Source organism: Fusarium phalaenopsidis, assembly GCF_050370095.1.
Source record: "Fusarium phalaenopsidis strain FUZ10S chromosome Unknown contig_32286, whole genome shotgun sequence".
NCBI lineage: Eukaryota > Fungi > Ascomycota > Sordariomycetes > Hypocreales > Nectriaceae > Fusarium > Fusarium phalaenopsidis.
In genome coordinates, this window is record NW_028145413.1 from 2,180,268 (window position 1) to 2,205,706 (window position 25,439).

Here is a 25,439-nt window from a genome sequence, read left to right on the forward strand (position 1 = left end):
ATGGCCATGCTCTCAATAGAACACATCGGCTCTGTTGTCTAGGGTGGGTATGTGCAGTTGATTGACAGTGCCAGGACAAAACCGGCGCGCCACCGGTATACCTATGTAGAGAAGCAGACCTTTCTGTAAATATTGAATAGGATGAAATTTTACTTTGAGTATCAAGCGTGGTAATTTTTGTCTGGTATGCATGATGCCTATGGGGACGTAATGGGTGTGCCCCTGGCTCCTCCATTTTCTTCCCGGCAACTAGAGGAGAACTGCAACATCGGACATGGTAGGCTTAGAATATTCTCCGAAAGAATCTAATAATACTGGCCTATGGTAGATTATCCGATGGGCAAGTTGATATGTGTGCAAGGCACCATGAGGACCCTGAACCGATCGATCTGGCTGAACTCAAAGAAACCATATCCCCCCCAGAAACTTCTTTCAACTTGATCGTTCTGATTTGAGAACTCCCCTATTTTATCGACTTAGCGTGCAGCTGCCTTTGTTCTGACAGAGTTGGTGGTTGGAACAATTGTGACACAAGCAGGAGTCGACGGCCGCGGTCAAAGAACCAAGACGACAAAAGAATTATGCAGGGGTAATGCCAGTTGTGAATTAAAAGAGCTCGAGTCTGCCAGGCGAGATGTTTCTCTTGAAAAACTTTTGGTCTTCCGACTTGCTGCCTTGGATGTTGATCTCCCTTAGATATGGCAACCCTCACCAGAGCTGACGACGACAACTAAAGAACACAACATCAAACATACATGACGACAAGAACGCACTATTGGCTCTATATTATTCTATCCAACAGACTTTGGCATCGGCCCATCTATGTTCACCATAGTCGAAACACGCACCGGAGTTGACGGCCATGGTTGTCCTCTCAGGTTGAAGACGGCAAAGAAAACACAAAACATCAAACATCCATAACGGCATGAACGATATAAATAACGACTTTATATAATTCTATCCGAAAGACTTTGGCTGCGGCTCATCTATGTTCACAACAGTCGAAACTGGCCGCGACCTCAATTGCCTTGGCCCGATACCCCGGCGACACTCCTTGGCCATGTTTTGACGGCTAACTCTTTGTCTCTTCTCCTCCTGTCTTAAAGTTGTTCTAGAAACGAAAAAACACTAGCCCAAGCCCGAAAGGCGCGACAATGTTTAGTTTCATCTTGTCTCAATGAACAAAGAACAAGGGGGATTTGCGGCTCAACAACACGACGTAGCCTGATATCGAAACACGACGAGAATAGCAACTTTCTATCTGGAACTTCGAACATTGCTGAACGAATCCTAAGAGCGCTTGTTATAGACAATGGACCTAGCGAACAAACCTTTTATAACCTTCAAATCATGGCTTTCGACCTTTGTGCGGCGCGTCACCCCGAGTGAAACTAACTAGACGAGTAAACTGAACAAGCACAGAACAACTGAACAAACCGGAAAACGCAATATCGACGAGAGGACATTCACCGAAGTCTTCCATATATAAATGGTCGGCTGATTTAGGCTTTGGAACTGATCCTCACCACCATCGGCTTCGCAGTCAAAAGCAACAACTCGAGCAACTCGACAGCTTTCACCCACAACAAAACTGCCTTCCGGCCATCAGTCAAGAGCGAAGAGAGAAAAAAAAACATCATCCTCTTGAACAACCCCCAAAACACAGAAACCATGTGCCAAGGCGTATGGGTTCCTTGCCCCGTGTGCGGAGCTCGTGTCCCTCGGATCGAGCAAAAGTGTGGCCAGGCCAACTGCCAACCCAAAATTGAAGGGTTTCCATGCGGTATGGACCACATTTGCAAAGCGTGTCGCTATGGCCGCGGACGAGGTAGGATCGCCGCAGAGCTTTTCAGAAGCACAACCACTGACAACTGTGGCAGAGGGCCGCAGAGGTTCACTCCAGACCGACGCAGGCCGAAACTCTTCGACCACGGTCCCATGTGCCTCACCCGGCCACGTCTGAGAAGAACACGGTCAGAGATGCCAGTGACTAGACGAGTTCCCACCCTAAGGACCGAGATCAGTCTATAGGCGTTGCGAGGCGCCTGAACGGAAGCAACATACCCAGAGCCTTGAGCGTGGAGGAGTGGCAAGGACTCCTATGAAAGCCGACAGAGCTCGGCAAGAAAGCCGCAACAAAGTGTCACAGGCCAATGACTTACTTTGGTAGAGAAACCAGAGAGTGTCTACAAGTGGAGGGGACAAGAGGCTCCCCCGCTATAGAGCCTTCTTGAGCGAGACTGTAGAAACCGTGGCTGGGTGTATATAGCCGCAAATATAATATATTAATTCACCCAATCCTTTCTTCGTTCTTGTTTTCTGAATGTGTTTATGTACTCCTTACGCTTATACAAAATATGTACTTTTGCAAGTATTGAACGGATACCCGTATCTCCTCTAGACCACTTATGATTAGTCTCTTCCTATACTCATCAAAATTGAGATAAGGGATTAACCTATTCCTGTATTAATTTTGTAGAGTCTTAGATAGTTCTCTAATAGTGGAGATGAGTATGCTCTGGTAGTCCCCGCGCAAGCAAGGAGATAGTAACTAGACTTTATATTATATAAATCGTCCTAAATCGTATGTTCCTCTGTATATATCGATTCACGGAGAAGACGGGAGGCCGGGGACAGTTGTCTTCGACGTAGTGACTGGCCTGCAGCTTTGCATTCCTTTCACCACGAGTCTCGACCAGGCTTCAACGCTATTGTGCAGATCCTCCTTGTCTTCCAGGCATGGCAACCTGCATCAGAGGCGTTATGCACTGCCCACCCGGCTCTGTTGTTTCTAGTTTTAGCGCCATCGACCAAACAATTGAGCAAACAGTGCCGTAAAGACGTGTACCGATGGCAGGGTAGGATATTAGTTGAGGCGCCGATGAGGACGCCTAGACTTCGGGCCGAGCCAGGTCGTCACCACGATTCCGGAGTAGGCAAGAATCCCACGGGCTCTGCTCCGAGGGTAAATTGCTTTGTCTCTGATGGGAGATCAGCCTTTCCCGTCTTGATGTGAACGGGAATTGCCTAGCCATAGAGGAAAGACGGCCTGAGACGAGCTCATCGGTTGATCTCTGGCCTCATATCCCTTTCAACAGTGGACCAACTCTCCAAGACAATGCTGAGGACCGGTGAAATGCTCGGTATCAAAGAAGCCCTGCCCTGTCTGGTGCGGGAGATCCGCGACATGTCTCAAAATAGTCCATCACAGTTTGGGGGCACAGAGGCGTTGGGCAGGGCAAACAAGGTGGTCGGCAAGCAGACTGGCAAGCAGACGAGGCAGGATGCAGAAAGCCGCATCAGCTCTTCGCTTGTCGTGCCCAAGCCGTCAGGCATGTCGTCTTCCATGACAGCGCAGCTGTGGTTGGGGATCCTGGTCGGTTGGTGAGAGCCTGACAAGAGTGACGCCAATTAGCGCTCTGGGTATCATCTCCACTAGCCAAACGATCCAGAGATCTCGAGCTGCGACTGGTGCCAGCCGATATAGCGCCGCCACTTGTTCCAGATGTGGCTGCTGGCCAGATTGACAAGCCGCAGGGGAGGAGGTCAGTGGGGAGCTGAGATGTCGATCGGGGTGACGACACGATATGGACGACAAACGAGAGCCAGTAGTCATCACTAACAAGCCGATGGGCTCAAGCGCGGCGGTATCTGAGCCATGTTAGAGGTGAGACCCAGCAACTGTCTGAGACACTGCTCTGTGACGATCACACCCGTGTCGGAGACCCAGCAGCCAGCCTGGCGTTTGTCGTACCCCGACCCATGGGGCCGGGTGTCGTCATGTGCGAGCCGTCCTTGGGCCGGCACTGGAAAATATCCGACCTGCCACCAGCCCAGCTTGTATGCAGGATCGTAGATTGAGCAACCTCAAGCGGTCGGTTCGGAGCCAATCACCAGCCAGGATGGCTCTTGGGACGAGATATTCAGGGCGTTTCCAGAAAGCCCCATTGGGCTGGAACACGAATTTGACTTTGCACCGGCGCCTTCGCAATGTCTCGTCGAGAAGCTCTGGACTGTCTCTTGCAGCGGGAACCGGGCCTGCGGACACTGGGGACCGCCCCATGAGGCAAGCTGCGGGTGGCCGCATTTCTATCTTCATCTCGAGCGGGAGCTGGCCGAGTCATCGCCTCTTCTGAGATGATTGTGTAACGGCGCCTCTGTGGGTGATGACCGTGGGCTAATCTCCCATGCCGCCCACTGCCTGAGCCCGTTGTTGATCAGCTTTGCACGGATACGTACCGCCAAAGGGAACGAGCACAGCACATCTGGCTGGCTGAGCAAACACGCAATCGTACAAGTCAGTGCACGGTTTGAAGAATCGGGCAGGTGGTTGCCCTGCCCTGTGCTGTGGAAACCATCTGGTTTCAAAACAGAATGACGAGACAGACACCGCTTCTCTGTCAGGGAACAAGACAACGTGGTGGTGGTACCCAAGCCTAACCCCTGATTTACCGTTGGCGGGATGGATGTACGGCTGGGGGCAGCGATCCAATGCCTGGATGCGAGTAGGTATCGACAACCTCTGCGAGCCTCTGCGAGCCTCTGCAACGTCCCCCTGCCTGCATGAAGCCGGAGAGAAGTGCCGTTGATTCCAGGCCTGAGGTTCAGTCGGCAGTATTCAGGAGAGGCATGGCCTACCCATGCTGGGGATCCTCCTCGAGCTCCAGAGCGTACCGGCTGGACTTGTTTGGCCGGCCTAGACTGCAGACCATGCGTTGCAGCTTGTGTAAGTTGGTGCGCGATGTGACTTGGCCTCATCCCGTCTCGCCGCCTCCCGCTCGCCGCGGCCTCCTGAGGTGTTCCATCCGCGTCGAGCTGGGTGGGTGGCGGCCCAGCATTCCATTGACCCGCGTGGCTTGTGGAGTAGACACGGACTGAAGCTAGCGGGGGGTCACCGGCCATCTGCGAAGCTGAGAGGGGCTGCCACGCCGTGGGTGGGCTTGGCTCATTGACCATGGAGACTGGACAGAGCTGGGCGCCTTATGGCGTCCGTCTGTGCGAGTGGATGATATCAAATCGAGCAGAGACGGGCTGATGGAGAGCGAGCGCAGATGAGATGAAAGCTGCCGCCCTTTGGACGAACGGCCCAAGAGGTAGTGGAGTCGTCAAGAACCCTGCTTGGCCATGCCTCCGGCTACAGAATCCACCATGTAACCGTGCCATACATAGAAGGTGTTAGGATGTGCATATCGTCTCAGCAGAATGGAGTCGTGAAGCGCAGAGAACCAGGGATTGACACGGGCCATTATGGCGATCGAATGTTCAACGCAACGGGAAAAAGGAAAACAAGGGAGAAAAAGTTTTGTGACGCACAGAGAGAAATGAATACATACGGCTTCGGTCAATACTAGGAGGATACGGGCTGTTGTGCATCCATTCACCAGGTGGTCTGACAGTCACGGAAGAAGATCACAGAAGAGAGAGCGCCCTGGCTGAGCACGAACAATCGAACTGGAACTGGACGGGGAAGGAGACGAAGCCGCACGGATCGCTCCTTCTTTTCTTCAATGTGGTGAGCGAGACGGGGACTTCACACACTCCGGGCAGGCGCAAATCGAAATGACTGTGTGTGATGACGAGAAATTGCACCGTATACAAACACTTCTCCCCCATCGTGCACTGAAGGTACTGTGGTATCGAAGTGTCTTCAACACCAACCACCGGGGTGCTGGACAAGCCTCAGCTCTAAAGGAGGCCATGCCTAAATAGACTTACCACGACGGTGCATTCAGTGGCAGGACGCGCCAAGCTGCCTTTCACTAACCGTCCTAGTCATGACGAGGAGCCGCAAAGGCGGCCTTGCCGAGTGTCCACGAGGCTAGCCGTGATAGTAATGAATATCGCGGAGCAAGTGCTGCTAGAGGAGGGAGATGCTAAATTACACATGGGCATCGAGATTGTAGCCACTCGGCCGTGCCATTTATCTCCCAGCCTCTGTTCTGTATGTATTGTCAGTATCAAAGTACTCGTACAGTGCTCATGGCTTTCTGGGTACCGACATAGCTCACTCTATCTGCGAGAGTCCTTCCCCCCGTTGATACACATCCCATCCGCAATTAAAGCCATGCACAACACCACCAAACTCCTGATTCCAAGTGGTCCCCCGGCCCCTCCATCTCCATCTATCCCAATCAAAAGCGAAGCCCGTGGCCGCCCACAGTCCCTGACTCGAACCCTGCGATCCTCCTAGGCCCTTGTCCAGGAACGGCCTCTCTGTGGAGTTGCATCTAGCGAGGTCTCTGTGTCTCAACCAGTCGCAGCCGGGCCTGCCATCCCAGCCCACCCCGGCCGCCGCCGTGGAAACATCCCATCATCCCCGTCAGGGACTAGACTGACTAGACCCTTTCAGGGCTTTGTCGGGGATCCGTCGCAAATCCCATTATCTTGTGTCGACTATTCCTCACCAGGCCGGGTCCCTGGCTTTGCGCTGCGTTGCGTTGCGCTGCGACGGGACTTTACTTTGCGGCCTGGCCAGCGACTCTGGTACCACGCTACCTGCTGCCGTACATACAATTAGCTGCGTGGCCCATTAACCTGCTGTCGATTCCGCGCGCCGCAGGGTCCATCCCCTCTCCCTCGCTCTGAAGAACCCCGAGTGTGTCGGCGCCAGAAGCTTTCCAGGTCCTTGTCCGGGTCTAGGTCCAGGGGCTGCACACCAACCTACGATCCGCCGCCTGAGCGAGACCACCACCACAGCCCGCGCAGACAAAGGAAAACGACAACACGCTCACGCCTCCTCCGCCTCGACTTCTACTGCACTTACTTCCTAGTCGTATTCTATTCCATTCTCAGCTCTTGTTTTCTCCCAACTCCATCCGTCGCTCGCTGGTATTAGTTTGTTTGCTTTTGCGGCCGCCATCTCGGCTGCTTCTTTACTATCCAATCTTGGCTTTCGAGGTGAGTCCATTGGTCATCCCTATTCCATCCGTTTACCTCCTCTTGCCCCCTCAAGCCTCAAGACGAGACGCACGGCGAGCCACCTTGAATGTGCAAACATCCCCTCGGCCTCGCGCTTCTGTTGGCATCCTGCGGCAATCGCATTGGTGCGATCGGCGCCCTGCAGCCGTCTTGCCTGTGACGTTTGGCGCTCCCGTCGTCATCAGCTGTCGTCTCCCAGATGGTGGTCGTGTTGTACAGTCTTGCAAGTGTGGTTACACATGAGCATCTCTCCGCTCCCGCTATCCGCTCTGCTTCCGCGCTTGAGACCCTACGAGGGATGCGACTGCGACCCTAATCTCGCTGCTCCAGCCTTCCATCTCGATTGCGACAATTCCACTAATAGAAATCAGCATTCACCCGCAAACGCAGCCTACAGCCGTCCAGCCACCGTGAATCGCGACCCTCAACACTTTGCCATCTGAGCCTGCGTCTGTCCGGGTCTCTCTGGGCTCGCCTCGCACAGGACAAACGAAAGCCCTGCCGTTAGCGACCGGAGCTCGGTCGATAATAACCCTTGGGAGGCCTGTGCAGGTCTACCCGTCGATACCATATAGACCGCCATCATGGCAGCCCCAAGCCCCGACCTAGCCATGTCACGGCCTACCTCGGGCATCGTTTCTCCCCGTGGTGTGAGATCTAGGACACAGAGTATTTCCAGCGACCGACCGTCCACCATCGCCCACAGTCTCATGTCACCACCACTCTCTGTTTCACCTGCGGCGGCCTTCATCGCTGCCTCGGCCGCCTCACAGATTGTCACCAACGATCACGATAGCCATGCCGATACCTGGTACGATCAGCATGGTATTGAGCCAGCTGGCGAGACTGCGCTGGTGTCAGCCGAGGCGCTTTCGCTTGTCAACAGCTTCCTCGATCAGCTCCTCTTCAATTTCCTGTCCATCTCTCGCGCTACTACGCTCGCCTCCCTACGACCCGCTGTTTCTGAAGTTTTGAAACCCAAGCTCGCTAAAGATGCTGTTAACAACGCTGACGAAGAGCTGCGCGAATACCTCGGCGAAGGCGACGAAGAAGACTATGTCCAACCCCAAGGATCAAATTCGTCACGCGATTGGGACCTCGAGCTGGTCTGGAAGCGCACACGACTTCGATGTATGGTCTACTCGTCTCTTGGTGATATGGAGGAGGAAGATGAAGATCTCTATATGGAACAGGAGAACCTCGAAATCGGCGCCGATGAACAGATTTCCGACGTTATATCCCCCGCCGTTGCCATTTTCCTCACTTCTGTTATGGAATACATGGGTGAGCTCACCCTGACTGTCGCGGGACAGGCCGCATACCACAGGTTGCGGACAAGATTCCAGAAGGAGATCAAGGAGGGTGTCAGAAACCCCACCGATATCGCCGATCGCATTGTTGTCGAAGAGCAAGACATGGAGAGGGTCGCCCTTGACCGGACCCTAGGACGGCTTTGGAGGGGATGGAAGAAGCGGATACGATCGCCCGTCATTGATTTGAACGGCCGCCCCTTTTCAAGGGCATCTGACTCACCTGCCCTCAGCCGGGTTGCAACCCACAGCGACGCAGAAGCCGAGACCAAGAAGAGCGAAACCAAGACCGCTGGCCACGAGCTGTCACCGTCTGAGATTGCGCTGCCTATGGGAAGCAACGATGTAGATGAGATCGAAGTCCCTGGTCTTGCAGTCAATAGCGATGACGAAGATGAAGAAGAGATCTCGGAGGAACCTACTGGGCGACGACCCAAGAGTCTGTTGATTTCGCCCTTGGGAATTACCCATGGCCTTCCTACGCCGACTCTGTCACAACCCAATACGCCCGACTTTGCCGGCCGAAAGCGATCCAATTCGCTCCCAACTCCTGGTACATCGCCATATAGAGCTGCACTCAAGCGCTCCAAGGAGACTGGTCCCACCGAGACGAGCACGCCTGAAGACAAGCAAGAATTTGAGGACGCCAAGGAGGAACAAACCAACGATGTTCAGATCAAAGTGGAGGAAGAGGCGACGACCAAGGAAGAGGCTACCGTGGAGCCTGTGAACTCGAAGAACAAGAGGTTGGCCAAGATTATCACAACTGCCCCGGACGCAGCTCGATCGCAACATGGCGCGGACGATGACCTGACATACGAAAAGGCCGAAATCTTGACTTCGGCTCGGGTGTCTGTCGCTGGAAGCTCTTCACCTGCCCTTTCTGACACTGGCGGTCCTTTCGCAATCAAGAGATCATCGAGCGTGCACTCGGCTCGCCTCATCGACGTTGCTGGTCCCAAGAGCCCTAGCGGATCTCGTTCGCCTTCAGCTGAGGCTGCAGATCGAATCCGCCGGGCCAGTCTCACGACTACCCCTAGCAGTGGGCTTTCCAACCAGGTCAGCGTAGAGGACGCACAGGTTCCCAAGGTTGCCGCCAACATTTCTCGCCCCATCGTCACAGCGCCCAAGAGCCGATCACCGGTTGATGGCAAGCGAGGTTTGATTTCCAACGCTGCCACGATCTCAGAGTCTGAGGAAGAACCGGAGCGAGAGCGACATAGGGAACAGAGGATCCCCAAATATTCCGCATACCAACCCTCGACACCTACTGTGCCAGAGGCTGTTTCGCCGACAGAACGAAGACGGCCTCAGCCCATCATTGCATCCCCTCACCATTCGCCTACTATCCACCAGTCATCCTCTGGAACCAAGGTGACGGTTCTTCGCTCGACAGGCGTGACGGAAACCGTGCCCGAAGAAAGATCCACGGATGTTTCTCGAAAAGGCCCAGGTCACTCGAGCCGACATGCTTCTCGAAGCGACAAGGTGCCAACTTCCCCGACGCACAGCATCGGCATGGTGTCTATCGAGCGATCGAAGACGAGGGATTCAGACGAAGATGCTCCTGTTCCTCCTCGACCAATTCACACTTCTGGCTCATCGGCTTCATCTGGTACCAGTCGTCTCAAGGCTGTTCGAACTTCGGAAGAGAACGCTTCGAACCGCACAAATGTGGCGCGCAACTTTGAGGAGCTGATTCAGAGCAACCAGACCATCACCTACACGCTGACGCCTGAGAACATGCGTGATATTGACGTGAGTCACTGACTACTTCCAGGGAGGAAATAGAGGCTAATAATCGCAGGCCAAGCACTCCCTCGACGGCTCAGGTGCTAAGGGAGCACGCAAGAGCGAGGATACTCGTGCTCACAACCGATCTCGGTCATCCTCTGCTGCAACAGACATGAAGAAGTCGTCCCCGCACCAGCGATCAGCTGGATTCAGCGATGACAGGATGAAGCCATTGCCATCCCCCAACTCTGGCAAGTCTCGAATGTCTGCTGCTCCCAGAGACGCACGTGTTCCTAGTGAGTCTACTGCGGACTTTGCAGAGTTTATCAAGTCGACTGGCCCTACGGGAGATAACCGACCGACGCCCCTTCGAAATGTGAGCAACCCGCCTACCCCCACCAAAACCAGCCTCGATACGCGTCGTGTTTCGTCGGCAAGCAACCGGAACCGCTACATGCCTCGGGATGCTGTCACGGAGGCCCGGTCTGGCAACTCGGATCTAATCGACTTTATCCGACAGGGACCACCTGGTGCGAACAGGAACCGCATCCCGCATAACATTGCGCCCTTCCGTGACTCTGAAGAGATGTCTGGAGCTGTTGGTGGACGGGCTATCGACGCCAATATCCCCGATATCCGATACAGCCAGGCTTCAACTCACGGCACCGACACGTCGATGCCTTCAATTCACTCTTCGGTGAACTCAAATACGGCCCTCCTGAAGAACAAGGGAGCTCCAGCACCGACTAGCAAGATGTTTGATAATGAGGACATGATGCCCAAGCGCAAGACCCGTCGCGTCAAGGATCCATATGCCCTCGATTTCAGTGATGAGGAGGAGGAGGATGATTTCATCACGACCCCTAAGCCTCCCGCTAAGAAGGAGGAAAGCTTGGCAGACTTCTTGAGGAACTACGAGCCTCCGCCGGAGCCCGTTACACCACCGATCTCGAGCAAGGTGCCCAAGAAGAAGGCCAGCGCACCGAGCCTCATTGGACGGTTCACTAGAAGGGATGGCAGCCAGTCTAGTGCCGCACCACCGCCGGCTATCAGCAACGATACCCGGTCCCTCAACAGTCGCAACGGATTCAAGGGTTACATCCCTATCCAGGTTAACATCCCGCCGGGCTACGACAAGTACGGACCTATCGACTCGGGCTCATCTCGACCTTCTCAGCCAGCCTCATCATCATCTTCAGGGCGCGTGCCGATGAAGAAGTTCGAGCCCCGAGATGCAGTGTCCAACGTGTCCCGCACGTCTGACCTCGCTGCATTCCTCCGAACCTCGGAGCCGCCGCCCGAGCCCGTCATCACGGGCCCTCCCAAGGAAGAGAGCAGCGGCAGCAGTTTATCAAAAATGTTTGGGCGTCGGAAAAAGTAGTTGAGGGACGAGAGCGTCCACTTTACGATGTGATCTATTGCATGCGAATGTTTAGCTATGTTTTGGACGAGGAGATATACGCCCATGAGCTCATGTACCTTCTAATACCTAGTTTTTTTTTTGGATTCAAAATCTGGCTGTGCTAAATAGCCTGGTCTAAGGGACTGGGAACCGCGCGTCATGTTGTTTGGGCCGCTGTTGAGCGGCCGCCTTGTTGTCTTTGATACATCGCTGGCCTGGGAGATAGATGGTATGATCAGGGCACACGAATTGAAGATATTCCCAAGAAATAGGCCGTTATCTTGTGCTACTTCGTCCATCTTCACATCATATTGTTTAATCCTCTAACATTGCATTGGCTAAGAGGCAACATGTGGCATGTCTGCAATGTCTGTAACCTTGCAGACATGGACTATGCTCTACACGTCAACAACCTCTCTGTAGAGCTCTGGTTTTCAACCCCGTGTCAGCTCTAATGCAAGGCGGTGATGTTCACGCTGTCAAGAAAGAGGGAGTTACAACATTCATCACTCGGAGGGGGAAAAGATGTAAAAGGTGAATGAATTTAGGTGAGAGTGCCAGTGCTACTCTCCTATGTCATGCCAAGTCGCAACTTAGGGTATCATGTTCTCATCTCGTACTCAGCAACGTCCTCCGCTCATCGCAACGTCCAATCGTGTCATTGCTCTACTTCTGCTCAGCCTCAGCCTTCTTCTGAAGGTCATGCTCGACACCGCGCTGTCGGGTCTTGCCCTCGGCGTGCAGCTGATCGTAGTGAGCCTCGCCCGACTTGTCGCCAGTGATGTTGGAGACGGCGCTGCCGATGGTGCCCTGGACGCGATCACCGATGCCAGAGCCAAGGTCGCTGAGTTGACCCTTGGCCTCCTGCTGCTGGCCCTCGAGGTTCTGTTGACGGCCGGTGTTCTTCAGGGACTGTACCATGTGTGTTAGTAAGAGAACGTTTGAACAATATCAGAATCAACTCACCTCGCTGCCGATGAGTCCACCGATAGCCTCCTTAGTGGCGCCTGCGGTCTGGTTCCAAGAACCCTCGGTGCGGTCAGAGCTGTCCTTAGCGACGGCACCTGAGCCGGAGAGGGTGGCACCGGGGAGCTTGGCGGTAGCGTGGGAAGCCTCGTGCTCGGCCTCAGCCTTCTGCTTCTTGGCCTCGCCCTGGGCCTGGTCGCCAGTGCTGCCGGTGAGGTTGCCAATGGCGTTCTGGACGGCGCCGGTGGCGGAGTCGACGTAGGACTTGAGGGTGGAAGAGTTGTTGTCGGCCATTTTGACTGGTGTGAAGGTGTAGATGGTTTGGTTGTTGGGTTGATGGATTGTTGAGGCTGAAAAGGCTTGAGATGGTGTCTTTGGTCTTGAGGTTTGGTTTGTAGATGGAATGGAGAAGAGAAGATGGGAGGGAGACGAGGAGAGGAAGGATCTTTATAGCTGAACAGAGGAAGTTGTTCACGAAGGCAGGCAGGTGCAACAAGGCAGCTGCAGGCGCGGTGAAGGTCCCAGTTCCATGGCCATCGCAACCGTGAAAGGGGATTTCGGTGATGTCATTGCAAACGATCGGGATGTTGGTGACGCAGTTGCGGCGTTGAAAGGGTGCGGATAGCGGGCAGGAGGCGGGGACATCATGACGTCAACGGGAGACACACAGCGCAGTCCAGATTCGGCGAGCGACCTTGACTGCAAACAAGCGCCTCAGACGCTGACAGCAAATGTTTTGTGCGTACGTAATTACAGGCTGCAATCCTTTACTGTAGAGGGGTGAAGAAAACGTAATGGCATCTGATCCCCCCTGTCACTTGATGCGTCGAGATCGAGATTTGGGATGTTGTGCGCAAGTGGTGTTGACATGTGATATCCCATGCTTGCAGCACCGACAGAGCGCGCGCAGAGCCGCACACAAACGACGCAACGTTATGGAAGGGACAGAAGACGCAAACCTGATGTGCAAGGACGTGGACAATTGGGTCAGGAATGGCACCATTTTAGCATCGAAAGCGTTGTCAAGTGAAACAACACATGGTATTTTGCTCCTTTGTAGAACCAACTCGAAACCAGTCGCTCAACTGGGATGATGCCCGAGTGAAACAAACAATCACAAGACAAGAGAACTTTGGCTGCTTTAACATCCTTTGGATAATATTAACCCAGGTTCGCCGACTCACGGCCAGAGCTCATGTTAACGAATGAATGGTCATGTCTCATTCTGCATGAATCCTATCCTTGATCTCATCCCCCAAGTCCGATTGGAATTTCCATGACTCCCCTCCCGTTTTCATCCTCTCCAAGTCCAAAAGAAAGAGGTATCTCTGATATTACAGTATGCTGTACAGACACGGCTGAGCCTCGCTCCAGCCGGCCATCCCCCTCAAACAACCCCATACGCCCCCTTACATGCATTCATCATCATCAACAGTCACAAACTTAGTGCTGGCTCCACTGGATAGTGTCCAAGTCGATGCCTTCCTGCACCAGCTCCCACAGAGGGCTCAGCTCTCGTAGGAATGTGACACGCTCTTGTACCGCCTTGAGGACATAGTCAATCTCCTCCTCGGTGGTGAAGCGACCAATACCGAATCGGATACTGCTGTGAGCGCTCTCGTCACTGTTGCCCAGTGCACGCAGAACGTAGCTAGGCTCCAGCGAGGCCGATGTGCAAGCGCTACCCGAGGACAGCGCAATGTCCTTGAGGGCCATCAGGAGGGACTCGCCCTCGACGTAAGCAAAGGACACGTTGACGCAACCCGGGTAGAATGAGTTGTGGTCGCCGTTTTGTGTGGTGTGCTCCATGGCCAGCAGACCGTTGAGCAGACGGTCTGATAGGTACTTGATACGCTTTGTGTCGTACTAGGAACAGGTCAGTACCTTGTGAAACAGAAGGCGGACGAGTAACAAAGATAGCAGTAAAGCAACAGAATCAGACAAACGCTTCAATCAACAGGGCCGGCCTTGTCACGGGCCATTCAGAAAGCCATGCATGTGTAGAGCAACTCATCACGTAGAAAAGACACGGGGAAAGAAAAGAAACGAGTGGTACATACCTCCATCTCTTGCTTGGCGATTCGGCACGCCTCGCCGAAGCCGGCGACGAGGGGCGGTGCGAGGGTTCCACTTCGGAGACCTCGTTCCTGACCACCACCGGTGATGAGCGGATCCAGTCTGACCCTGGGTCGTCTTCGGACATAGCAGGCGCCGATGCCCTTGGGTCCGTAGATCTTGTGTGAGGAAATAGACATGAGGTCAATGTTCATGGCATTGACATCGAGAGGGATCTTGCCCACGGCCTGGGCGGCATCGGTGTGGAAAAAGATCTTCTTCTGCCGGCAGAGCTTGCCGATCTGCTCAATCGGCTGGATGACACCGATCTCGTTGTTGACGGCCATGACACTGACGAGGGCAGTCTCAGGTCGGATGGCAGCCTCGAGGTCTTCCATCTTGATGAGGCCGTTGTTCTGAACGGGAAGATATGTGATCTCGAAGCCCTCATCCTGAAGATGGCGACAGCTGTCGAGGACGCACTTGTGCTCAGTCTGTGTGGTGATGATGTGCTTCTTCTTGCCAGAGCGGCCAAAGAAGCGAGCGACGCCCTTGATGCTCATGTTGTTGCTCTCGGTGGCGCCGCTTGTGAAGATGATCTCCTTGGGGTCGGCGCCGATGAGGGCAGCGATGTGCTCTCGGGCCTCCTCAACAGCCTTTTCACTCTCCCAGCCGTAGGCATGTGTTCGGGAATGGGGGTTGCCGTAGACGCCGACGTAGAAGGGCATCATAGCATCAAGGACTCGAGGATCGACGGGGGTGGTAGCTTGCATGTCAAGGTAGATTGGGCGTTGGCCCTCTTCCATGACTGCTGCTTGCTTCAACACCTCTAATATCTCTGTCAATTTTCCGAAGCTTGCAAAGGTTGGGAGATGGGCTAACTCACCGGCCATAGGGCTGACCTTGGCGTTGGAGGGAGTCTCCATCGCAGGAGGGATATCGACAAAGTCCTTCTTGTCGAGCTTGATGGCGGTCTCGACCTGGGCATTGTCCCTCTTGGACTCGGAGACGTATCCGCGGCGCGACGTCCGGTTCGCCACGACGGCAGCTGCGCGGAGACCTCGCAAAGGAGCCGCCGACAGACGGGCCCTCGAGGTCAGAGACACTCGGCCCGCCGAGCGCAGAGCGCAGGATGCAATGTTGCTGGCCATGATGGTCAATTTGCTGGCAGTTGCATGGACCAGAAAAGAGTCGAGCAAGAGCAAGCAAAAGCGGAAGGGAAGGGAAAGAAAAGGGAATTTTGAGTGGAGGAGGAGATGTGAGCTCCGAGTCAAGAATTTGTCATTCGCCGCTCGGCATCGGGGTTAAGACTGGGCTTTCGGCAGATCCGGTCCGGCTATTGGCTGAAGCGGCTGGGGGGCCGGACATGGCGGCTTTTTAGGTACATGACGGGGTATTTGGCGTGGGAGGAGGAAGACGATGGAAAAGTCATCGAGTTGTGTCGAGTGGCGAGAAGCTGTAGAAAGACCCAAAGAGGCAATTTGACACAAAATTCTACGATGAAATTGGCTGGTGTTGTCGTTGTGCCAGAGATTGGTTTTTTTGCTGCAGGGCCTCGGTCATTTCCAGGAGAGCTCCCTTGAGAAGAACTACCCCAGCACAGTCCTGCCTTGTTCCCTGCGAGGATGGTCGCTCCCGTTGCGGAGCTTCTTTCTCAAAGGTACGTACCCTCCCTGACAACGTAGGAGGTGTTCGCCTGGATGCCCTGAACGAGCCTGTAGACGAGGTGCTGTGCCTTGAAGAGTGAGATTGATGGATCCATGGATGCCTGGGTCCCAGCAGAAGTGACGCAACTCTCCTGTGATGCAGTGGCACATTGTGGCTCATGACGGGCCCCGGAGACCTTCTAAACCCCGTGGAATCAGCACAAACTCCCCCAAAAGCGATTCCGAATAACCGCCTGCGCCACACAACAGTAGCTTGGCAGCTGGGCAGGCTGGGCAGCAAAAAAGCTGGGCGAGGACGCTGAGTGCTGAGGGCACAGCCACTTCAAAGTCGTCACCGTTCCACGAATCGTCACATTGATCCATCCACATGCCTTCTTAATTAAGGTTGATGCCCTTTCGTTCAACTTGGCGGCCTCGCGATTCGAGGTTTTCCGCGATCTTTTCTTCCTTCTGCTGATCCATCCGCCGAACCATCAAGTATCTGCCTGACACCATCGCGCCCTCGCCATGAGCTTCAAAGGCTTTCAAAAGAGCCTCACCCGGGTAAGCCGTGCCTGCCCCTCACCTGGTGGCTGGATTGTGGAAGCCTGCAGACGCGCGCAGAGACACCTCGCGATGCCGCGCAAGCTGGATACACGGGAGGATCAACAGCCAGCTGGATCATCATGCGACAGAGAGAAGCAATACTGACATCTCGTATCACATAGGCGCCCCAACAATTCAAAGCCAAGTTCAACATTGGCGAACACACCAAGGACGCTGTCTATATCGACGCCGAACGCCGCTTTCAGGAACTCGAGACCGAGACCAAGAAGCTTCACGATGAATCCAAAAAGTACTTTGACGCCATCAATGGCATGCTATCCCACCAGATCGAGTTCAGCAAGGCCATGACCGAAGTCTACAAGCCCATCTCGGGTCGTGCGTCTGACCCCGACTCGGCCATTGTCGAGGGCAACCCCGAGGGCATCGCCGCCTGCGAGGAGTACGAAGCCGTCGTCAAGGACCTGCAAGAAACGTTAGCGCCCGAGCTGGATATGATAGAGACTAGAGTTATCCGTCCCGCCAACGAGCTGCTCGACGTCATCAAGGTGATACGCAAGACGGCCGTCAAGCGCGAGCACAAGAGACTCGACTACGACCGCCATCGCGCCACCCTCAAGAAGCTGCAGGACAAGAAGGAGCGCACCGCCAAGGACGAGAAGGCCATGTGGAAGGCCGAGGGAGACGTTGAACAGGCCACTCAGGACTTTAACTACTTCAACGACCTCCTCAAGGATGAGCTGCCCAAGCTGTTTGCGCTCGAGCGCGAGTTTATCCAGCCTCTCTTCCAGTCCTTTTACTATATGCAGCTCAACATCTTTTATACCCTGCACGAGCGGATGCAGCAGTGCGATATTGGATACTTTGACCTGACGCTCGACATCGAGGAGGCCTTCCACCAGAAGCGCGGCGATATCCAAGAACAGGCCGAAGCCCTATCAATCGTTCGCTTCAAGACAACCGGTCGCCCCCGACCAGTGAGATATGGAGCTAAGCCCGCACTCGAGGGCCCCAAGCAGCCCGCGCTGCTCACCCAGGGCGAAGACTCAAAGACCCCGACCAGCACCATCACCAGCCCCAAGATTGGCGGATACCAACGTCAAACCGAGTCCAACGAGGCCGCGCCACCACCGTATACTCCCCCAACTGGTGCCAATGCCGGCCTGGCCGCAATCGCCGCTGGCAAGAAGAAGCCCCCGCCTCCCAAGCCCAAGCCTAAGCCCAAGCGCCTAACAGCGCCTGCGACCGAGACGGTCACGGCTCTTTACGATTACGCTGCGCAAGCCGAGGGCGACTTGAGTTTCCGGACGGGCGACGTGATTGAGATTATCCAGAGGACGCAAAATGACAATGAATGGTGGACGGGACGTCTAGACGGCAAGGAGGGACAATTCCCTGGTAGGTTTTCCCAGGCAGTTATCAACTATAAAGCTAACCATGATGCCAGGCAACTATGTACAACTTAACGGCTGAAGAATCTGACCATGACACCATGTACGGCGGCAGTCCGGTCCGCGACAAGGCTTTCACTTACCTCGATACCACCACAACGAAGCGAACCATATCATCGCAACGCGCCCACGATAGACGCTCATAAATGCAAAAGAGCAGCACCGGAGATGTGGAGCTCTAAGGGTTCTAGGCGTATGGGAGAAGTAAAGGGGTGGACAAGACAGTGGAAGGGTGCGTGACTGATGTAACCCGGGAGCGATATCTCGGAGTCCTTCTTGTATCTGGAGATGTGGGCGAGCCTCTGCGGTCAAAGACGGGCATTCCTGGCGTTATGGAAGGACATTTGCTTGACGTCTGCAGAAGCAGATAATTTAAATCATATTGATATTTGAGGATGAGGGTAGAGCCATAGGCAGAGCTCGCTGGGTCCCTGTGTTGCCTGAGGGGCTTGACCTGGATCAGAAGAGACAAGATTATTTCATATACTTCTAGGCTTGGGGACATGTCTAATCATTTCGTATATTTGTTGTATCGAGGCGGAAGTATTATTTGGCATGCTCAAGTATATACCAACATCCATCAGGAACATATGTCTGACAACAGTCAGGATAACCAGGCGCCTGGCATTAGAACAACCCTAAGAGTATATTTTCGTCTTTCGGTAGGTATGATAGCAATCCTAGTTAGCGTACGGGGGGTTAATTCAACGTACCTAAAGACAACTTTTGTCAATATTTTTGGCAAACAGTCATATTCCCTTCTCATTATTATAGTAAGGTCCTATAAGTCTTTAGGTCAGTGATGATGAGTAAGTATCATCCTTAGATTAAAAACTGAGTGACGCTCCTGTTCTCTCAGTATGCCTCTAGATAGTTGTCATTCAATCAAGTGCCAATTGCCTCTGTTCTTCGGCTGTGGAGACAGCCATTCACTAGGCCAGTTAGAATGAGAAGGACCTCCACTGCCGTATCAATTTTGACTTCTTACACAAACGATAACGGTATCTCAAAGAGTACCAACTTCAAGATCTGATATATCTCCCATCATCACGTCATACTTAAGTGACAGTTATCCGCCGTTGTATGATATGAGATGACTATAATGTCTTCCGAGGAGCTAAGCCGTCCCTTTGCGGTGGACAAGTTACTGGAGATCCGGACATCGAGGATGAAAAAGATGCCAGGTCTTGAGGTCATGTCAGGAATCGACAAGAAAATGTGTCTAGGCCCAATGAAAGTCAGCAAGCTTGGCCTTGAAGGCGATGAACACGATCCGACGTTTCATGGCGGCCCAGACAAGGCCATCCTCGGATGTTAGTACCTGTGTTCTTCTGATCTGAGCATGAGAATATCCCTTTCATATGCTTATTCAACCCCATTACTGACCCGGCCCAGACTGTTCATCTCATTATCTCGCCTGGCAAGCATCATATCCAGAACGCCAAGATCGATTTGTCCCTGGTGGATTCGGTGAAAACTTTGTGACGGCCAAGATGAACGAGCGCAACGTCTGCATCGGCGATATAATCTCTGTTGGTCCCGAGGTTCTACTGCAGGTCTCTCTGCCCCGTCAGCCATGCTTCAAACTGAACCACCGGTTCTCGCTCAAGAACTTTGCGCCTGTTACATACCAGATGAGCCGCACCGGATGGTACTACCGTGTGCTACGTGAAGGGTTCGTCAGTGTTGGAGATGAATTGAGGCTCGTGGAACGTCAATGGCCCAAGTGGACTGTTGAACGGGTGCAGGAGTACTTGCATCGCAACACGGACAATCTTGAAATGAACGAGCAGTTGTCAACTTTGGAAGTCTTGGGTCAGGAGAGCCGAGGGCAGTTCCTGAAGAGAGTTGCCAGGGCGAGGAGAAAGAACAGGAAAGATGCTTGGAAGGATTACAGGATCATCAGCCGCAAGATGGAGACTGCCAGAGTAGTTTCACTAGTTTTGCAGGCTGTTGCTCCCGATCCAGAGGCGGAGAAGTTTGTTCCCGGATCTCATGCACGACTGAAGCTCCCGAACGGGCTCACACGGTCCTACTCGATAGTGTCAACAGCAGAGAAGAAAGACAAGGTGAACGTGGGAAACCTGTTTGAGCTGGGCGTTGCTCTCGACGACAAAAGCCGCGGAGGCTCCCGGTATCTACACGACCACGCTCAGCTGGGAAACGTTATCCAGGTCGGCAGAATCACAAGCGATGTCGTCCCGGCCAAGTCAGCAAGCACACACGTCTTCATCGCAGGGGGGATAGGTATCACTGCATTCATGGACCTGCTGAAGAGATATCACACGATCCATTGGGCGCTAAAGCTGCACTATGCTGTGCGTTCGGTCGAAGAGTTTCCATATCGGGATCGGTTAGAGGCTCTAGGGGATGATGTGGTCGTCTATGATGGGAGCAAGGGACAGAGGATGGACATTGAAGCGATTGTCAAGGCACTCCCCTGGAACAGCCACCTTTACGTGTGCGGGCCAACCAGGATGATGACGGCTGCCAAAGAGGCGGTCCAGAAACACGGGATTCCAGCAAATGAAGTTCACTTTGAGGCATTTGCGGCTGAGGTCTGGGGTGATGCATTCGAGGTGCAGGTCGTCAACCGGGGCGACAAGCTAGTCCGAGTGGACGGGGAGGAGAGCCTGCTGGAGGTGCTCCGCCGGGAGTTTGACGATGTCCCATCATCCTGCGAGGTTGGTAACTGCGGCACTTGCAAGGTGAAGGTTGAGAGCGGGCGCGTGGAGCACCGGGGGACGGCACTCTCGGAAGAGGAGAGAAGGAGAGGAATGCTCGCGTGCGTAAGCCGAGGTATTGGTAGAATAGCTATAGAGCTCTGATGACCCAGGAAAGGGTTCGTTCGTGAGAGCGGGGTATGCCTTCACTTTGGGGCATCGGGCAGGTCGGACAGGTGAAGTCTGGGAGGCAGCCGGGGTCGAGGTCACCCTGGGCCCGGGGAAGCTTTCCGGGTGACCATTGCGTGGACTAGGGTGATTAGGAAGGGCGTATTTTTGCAGACGAGAGCTGCAGCACTGCCCCAGCCCAGAGCCTGATTTCAAAAAGCGGCTAGAGAATTCGGTGGGAAAGGAAATGAGGCTCTGCTGAGCTCCCTCTCGTGATGCGGGGCTAGGAACGTTGGTGTTGAGGAACAATAGCATCGGACGCTAGTAGAACATTGAAATTAAAATAATACATAAAAGCCTTATAAAATTATGTTTATTGTTATGATGATCTTTTTAATTTTTTTTACTATTTTTATATAACCCTCTTCTATTCTTATGCTGGGGTCTTTGAGAGGAGTTAGACAGGGATGTGCAGTTTGTCGACCGGTGTGCCAGGCCAATAGTGACATATGCAGAGATGCATTCTTGCGACATTGTTGGCTGTAGGTAGCCAGGGAGAGCGGGAAGAGACGCCCGGCCAAAGCTAACACAGCCTGGTAAAAAGGACCTCATACATAAATCAGGCTCTGAGATTTGATGTTTTGGTGACTGAATCAGACCACGGAGGAGCATCAATGGCTGATTCTAACGCAAGTAAAACGCATCTGAAAAACTCTAAATGCTCGAATCGTCAGTGAAAATGACTTGGCAGTTGAGGCTCTTCTGTTATTGACACATGTAAGTTGCTCAGTGAATAACAAACCCTGCAGTGGCACGCCACCACCGCAGAGCCGCATTGAAAGTACTTTTTCTGGGTCAAGCTTTAGACCCGTGTTTTCGAGAGACTGGCTCTCTTCCGTGTAACATTGTGTCTTGTTTGTGCGCTGCTGCGCCTCAAAGGCCCGGGGAGACAGAGACAAACGAGATTATTGGTTTACCATTGAATCGGAAAGGGCAGAAATTGGATGAGATGAGCACCATGCCGAGACACGTCCATTCGTGACGCCTCTAGCCGAATGAGCGCTCAACCAAGGGTGAGGCTCAACATCATGAAGCCAAGATAGTGGCACCACGGCACATTCAACAATAGCTCTCTCGTGATTCCTGGCTGCTGCATGACAGCTTATGGCGTAGCACACCCACTTCGAAAAGATTACTAGAAGTTTTGATCGCGTGCGAGGAGAAAAAAAAAATAGCCGTCAGCATCACCATCCTCCGTCGTCTCACTTCAGAGAGCCTTTTGAGACTGCTCGTTCTTTGTCCAACCCACCAGATTAGCCCTGTTTTCCTCTCCCCCAACCATTCCTGAACTAATCAATTTCGGTGGTATTAGCATGAGTTTAGCTCATTTACTGGCGTTTAGGGCGCAACAGCAGAGCCGCAATGGGTAGGGGGAACAAAAATCAGGCTCTGAACAAGAGAGCAAGACGATGCGGCTCTGCTCAGGTCTTTCGTTTTATAGGCCTGTTTGCTCTGGCCCTTGGATAGCCTCTCGCCATTTACACAGTCCTATACATGGTGACCATGTTATGACGTCGTTATTGAAAGGGCTCCTTTCTCTTCCTTGGACCTCGACTCCGTCATGAGCATCCTCCGCCTCCCGGCCGAAATTGTCGCCCTCCTCGTCGAAAACCTCGATGTAGAGAGCATCCTCAACCTCGGATTGACCAGCCGCTGCCTCAGCTACATTCTCTATGATCGACGCATATGCCGTCTCGCCCTTCTCAAGGTCCGTTCGTTCAGCTGCGCCTCCTTGGCTTACAAGCCCGCTGACGAAAGCTTAGAAGGCAGACCACTCGGCCGAGGCCAGAGAGGCGCGTCAGACGGGGGATTTTGCGAGGGCCTTTAGACGGCTCGTCAAGCGACGAATGGCCGTTCGCTCTGCTGAGCCCTGGACGGCAGCTATTGTGGCTATGGCGGATCGTTTCGTGTATACGAGCGGGTACCTGTGTTACACGGTGAACCGTGAGCACCTCCGTGTCCTCAACGTCCGTCAAAATCCCTCGGAGGAGCTCAAGGTCAACGTTCCCTTGCTCCTGCATGCCGTCCGCGACTACGATCCGCTTCTGCCGTACTCCTTTGAGCCCCTGTACTGCGCCGACGGTGTTCTGTCGTGCCGGGCCACTCAGGTCCAGGGGGGCACGACGTGCTGCTGGCTGATCATCTTTGAGGTGAGGTCAGACTTCCAATGGGTCGTGGTGAAGCGGCTATGTTCAGAGCATCAGATCTTGATCCGGAACGACAAGAACTACCTGTTCTGCGTCACAAAGTCGCATGCCAGGATTGACGGCACCTACAGATGGGGTGTCCAGCGACTCGATCTTGCAACCCGGCAGTGGTCAGATTCGCATATTATCCTGTGGGAGTTTGAGGGCTCCAAGGTTGGATCCGACATCTGCTTCGAGATCATCGACGACCATTTTTACTGCGTTTCGAACAAGTTGAAGACGCAGACTAACTACGAGATTCCAAACTGCTATTACCAAGCTATTAGGTTTCCAGTGAGTGAAGCAACGCATGAGAGTTGCGAGAAGCCCCTGAAGCGCAACCTCTGGCGGCGCCACGATTCAGAGGGCGCCCTCGATGACCGCTGGACCTCACTCCAACTCACCAAAGATGAAGATACAGGAGAAGTCTTCATCATTGAAGTCCGTCGAGAGTGGTTCCCAGGAAATGCGGGGAGCCAGAGGACTTGTTACAAGAAAAGACTCCGATTCGGCCACGATCTCGTCGAACATTCTCTACTTACACCGCCAGCCACTGCCGAAAACTCACCCATCGAGACGGCTTGGGATTGCGAGAAGCATTTTGAGGAGCGAACTCCTGGGGACATCCACGTCGGCGACAACCCAAGCGACACCATCACCTACACCCTTGGCGAATGCCCAGTCCGGTCTTATAACCCGTCTTGCGAAGCATTCGTCGATCTTGTGTACGAAGCATATAGCGCCAATCCGCTGCTGCAGCTCAGGGTGAGGCCAAAGATGGAGGCCGTCAAGCAGGAATGGGTGCATCCATCTTCATCGAGCCAGCATGGCATAGAACAAGCAGTCAATATGTGGCCGCCAGAACCAAGCCCTTCTCAACCCGACGACGTCTTGGCCCAGCTCCATGAGGTCATTAACCCCTCACAAGGGTTCGACGGCCTCGAATGGAGCATGGACGAGAGAATTCTCGTCTATTCGCCCGCACGGAGGGAAGGACAACTGAGGCCCGTCACCCTCATCTCATTCGATCCAAGTCTAAAGTTTCCCGGGTTTCCGAAATATCCCTTCGACTCTGCAGAAGATGCAGCCCGCCCGGGTGTTGTGCTGCCCAACACACCTCCGCACTCGCAGACGTCCATCTGTAGCATCGATGATATAGCCTTGTCTCCTCGCAGCCCGGGCGAGTGGCTTACATCTCAGGTTAGACATGAGGGCCCCTCTCTGTTCGTCACGCCAGGCCTGCCGTTGTATCAGACAATGAGTATGGGGAATGGAGCTGCGCATGGCTTCGACATGTCATATTCCTCGTCAACGGGTTGAACTTCTTAGGACTCTGAGGCCTGCCGTGTCTTCAGCGGATAGTGGATAGAAGCACATGAAATATCCAAGCCAAGGCACTAAAAACATCAATAAAACACATTGAATGACCACCCTCAGGCCAGCCTTTGTAACATGTCATTGTAATGCACGACATGGTAGCCTGTTTGAGCCGTATGTCCACACAACCAAACTTTTGAGGCTCTTCCTTTCTTGCCTCAAAATTAACTAGCTACGCGAATTAAAGTCTAGCCTGGAGGCCTCAAGGCCTGCTTCTGATCTCGCGTGTCTTAGCAGCAGGGCTGTGCACATAGTCACATGGCCAAAAAGCAAGCCCAGGGGCGGCAATAACAGGAGAACTGCTTACTGGTTACCTCGTCTCGAAAGAACTGGTCTAGAAGCGGTTCTGACTCGGGTTAATATGCGCAACGTGGGGGAGAGAAGCAAAGGAGGGGATCCGGGTGGTTCGCCCGAGATCACAAGGCGCCCGCCTGAACCCCTCAAGTACGCTACACTACGACCGGGCGAAACAAAAGTGCTGTAGATGGGGCTCAGATGGACTGTAAGTGAGGGACTAAACCCAGACGATGAATTCCTGCATATGCTATTTGCTATTGCAACTGCAACACTCGCCATGGGGAAATGGAAAGGAGATGGTTGTTGCGGGAAGCGGATCGATTTGACAACACATACATATCGAAATGCATGTTTGACACTCGAGGCACGTTTCAAAGTGCATAATGCACATTTTTAAACGAGGCTGTGAGTAAGTGGTGTGAGGGAATGTGAGTCTATACTTGACACATCGACTCGGCTACTTGCTTCATATGCAGACGATACTTTTCAGATACTTCTCACTGGCATTGACCTGATTCTTATTTATTTATGATGATCATATTCTTGAATTTATGATAAATATCTTACAAAGTGATCCTGGTTGCTCACGAGGACATACCTGGTATAGCCTAATTAGTGCTATCACAGAGCAAAGTTACCCAA

General features: G+C 53.5%; 7 protein-coding genes across 7 annotated transcripts; 5 read left to right on the forward strand and 2 right to left on the reverse strand.

Moving 5' to 3' along the window:
• Positions 1 to 7,502: 7,502 nt before the first annotated feature.
• LRP88_03006 (uncharacterized protein) lies at positions 7,503 to 10,067 on the forward strand (the record flags this gene model as incomplete). Its single annotated transcript, XM_083239636.1, has 2 exons — positions 7,503 to 9,990; positions 10,042 to 10,067. 2 exons carry the CDS (start codon positions 7,503 to 7,505, stop codon positions 10,065 to 10,067), a joined length of 2,514 nt encoding a protein of 837 aa, XP_083104766.1.
• A 67-nt stretch (positions 10,068 to 10,134) lies between these two features.
• Positions 10,135 to 11,343, forward strand: LRP88_03007 (uncharacterized protein; the record flags this gene model as incomplete). Its single annotated transcript, XM_083239637.1, has 1 exon — positions 10,135 to 11,343. The coding sequence occupies one exon, from the start codon at positions 10,135 to 10,137 to the stop codon at positions 11,341 to 11,343; it is 1,209 nt and encodes a 402-aa protein (XP_083104767.1).
• A 687-nt stretch (positions 11,344 to 12,030) lies between these two features.
• LRP88_03008 (uncharacterized protein) lies at positions 12,031 to 12,624 on the reverse strand (the record flags this gene model as incomplete). Its single annotated transcript, XM_083239638.1, has 2 exons — positions 12,031 to 12,276; positions 12,331 to 12,624. The coding sequence occupies 2 exons, from the start codon at positions 12,622 to 12,624 to the stop codon at positions 12,031 to 12,033; spliced, it is 540 nt and encodes a 179-aa protein (XP_083104768.1).
• A 1,149-nt stretch (positions 12,625 to 13,773) lies between these two features.
• On the reverse strand, positions 13,774 to 15,536 carry LRP88_03009 (cysteine desulfurase; the record flags this gene model as incomplete). Its single annotated transcript, XM_083239639.1, has 3 exons — positions 13,774 to 14,196; positions 14,391 to 15,214; positions 15,272 to 15,536. The coding sequence occupies 3 exons, from the start codon at positions 15,534 to 15,536 to the stop codon at positions 13,774 to 13,776; spliced, it is 1,512 nt and encodes a 503-aa protein (XP_083104769.1).
• Positions 15,537 to 16,559: 1,023 nt separating this feature from the next.
• On the forward strand, positions 16,560 to 18,068 carry LRP88_03010 (amphiphysin; the record flags this gene model as incomplete). The annotated part of the gene is made up of 3 exons (XM_083239640.1): positions 16,560 to 16,595; positions 16,760 to 17,993; positions 18,043 to 18,068. 3 exons carry the CDS (start codon positions 16,560 to 16,562, stop codon positions 18,066 to 18,068), a joined length of 1,296 nt encoding a protein of 431 aa, XP_083104770.1.
• Positions 18,069 to 19,262: 1,194 nt separating this feature from the next.
• Positions 19,263 to 20,874, forward strand: LRP88_03011 (uncharacterized protein; the record flags this gene model as incomplete). Its single annotated transcript, XM_083239641.1, has 2 exons — positions 19,263 to 19,359; positions 19,442 to 20,874. 2 exons carry the CDS (start codon positions 19,263 to 19,265, stop codon positions 20,872 to 20,874), a joined length of 1,530 nt encoding a protein of 509 aa, XP_083104771.1.
• Positions 20,875 to 22,498: 1,624 nt separating this feature from the next.
• Positions 22,499 to 24,443, forward strand: LRP88_03012 (uncharacterized protein; the record flags this gene model as incomplete). Its single annotated transcript, XM_083239642.1, has 2 exons — positions 22,499 to 22,645; positions 22,701 to 24,443. The coding sequence occupies 2 exons, from the start codon at positions 22,499 to 22,501 to the stop codon at positions 24,441 to 24,443; spliced, it is 1,890 nt and encodes a 629-aa protein (XP_083104772.1).
• Positions 24,444 to 25,439: the final 996 nt, after the last annotated feature.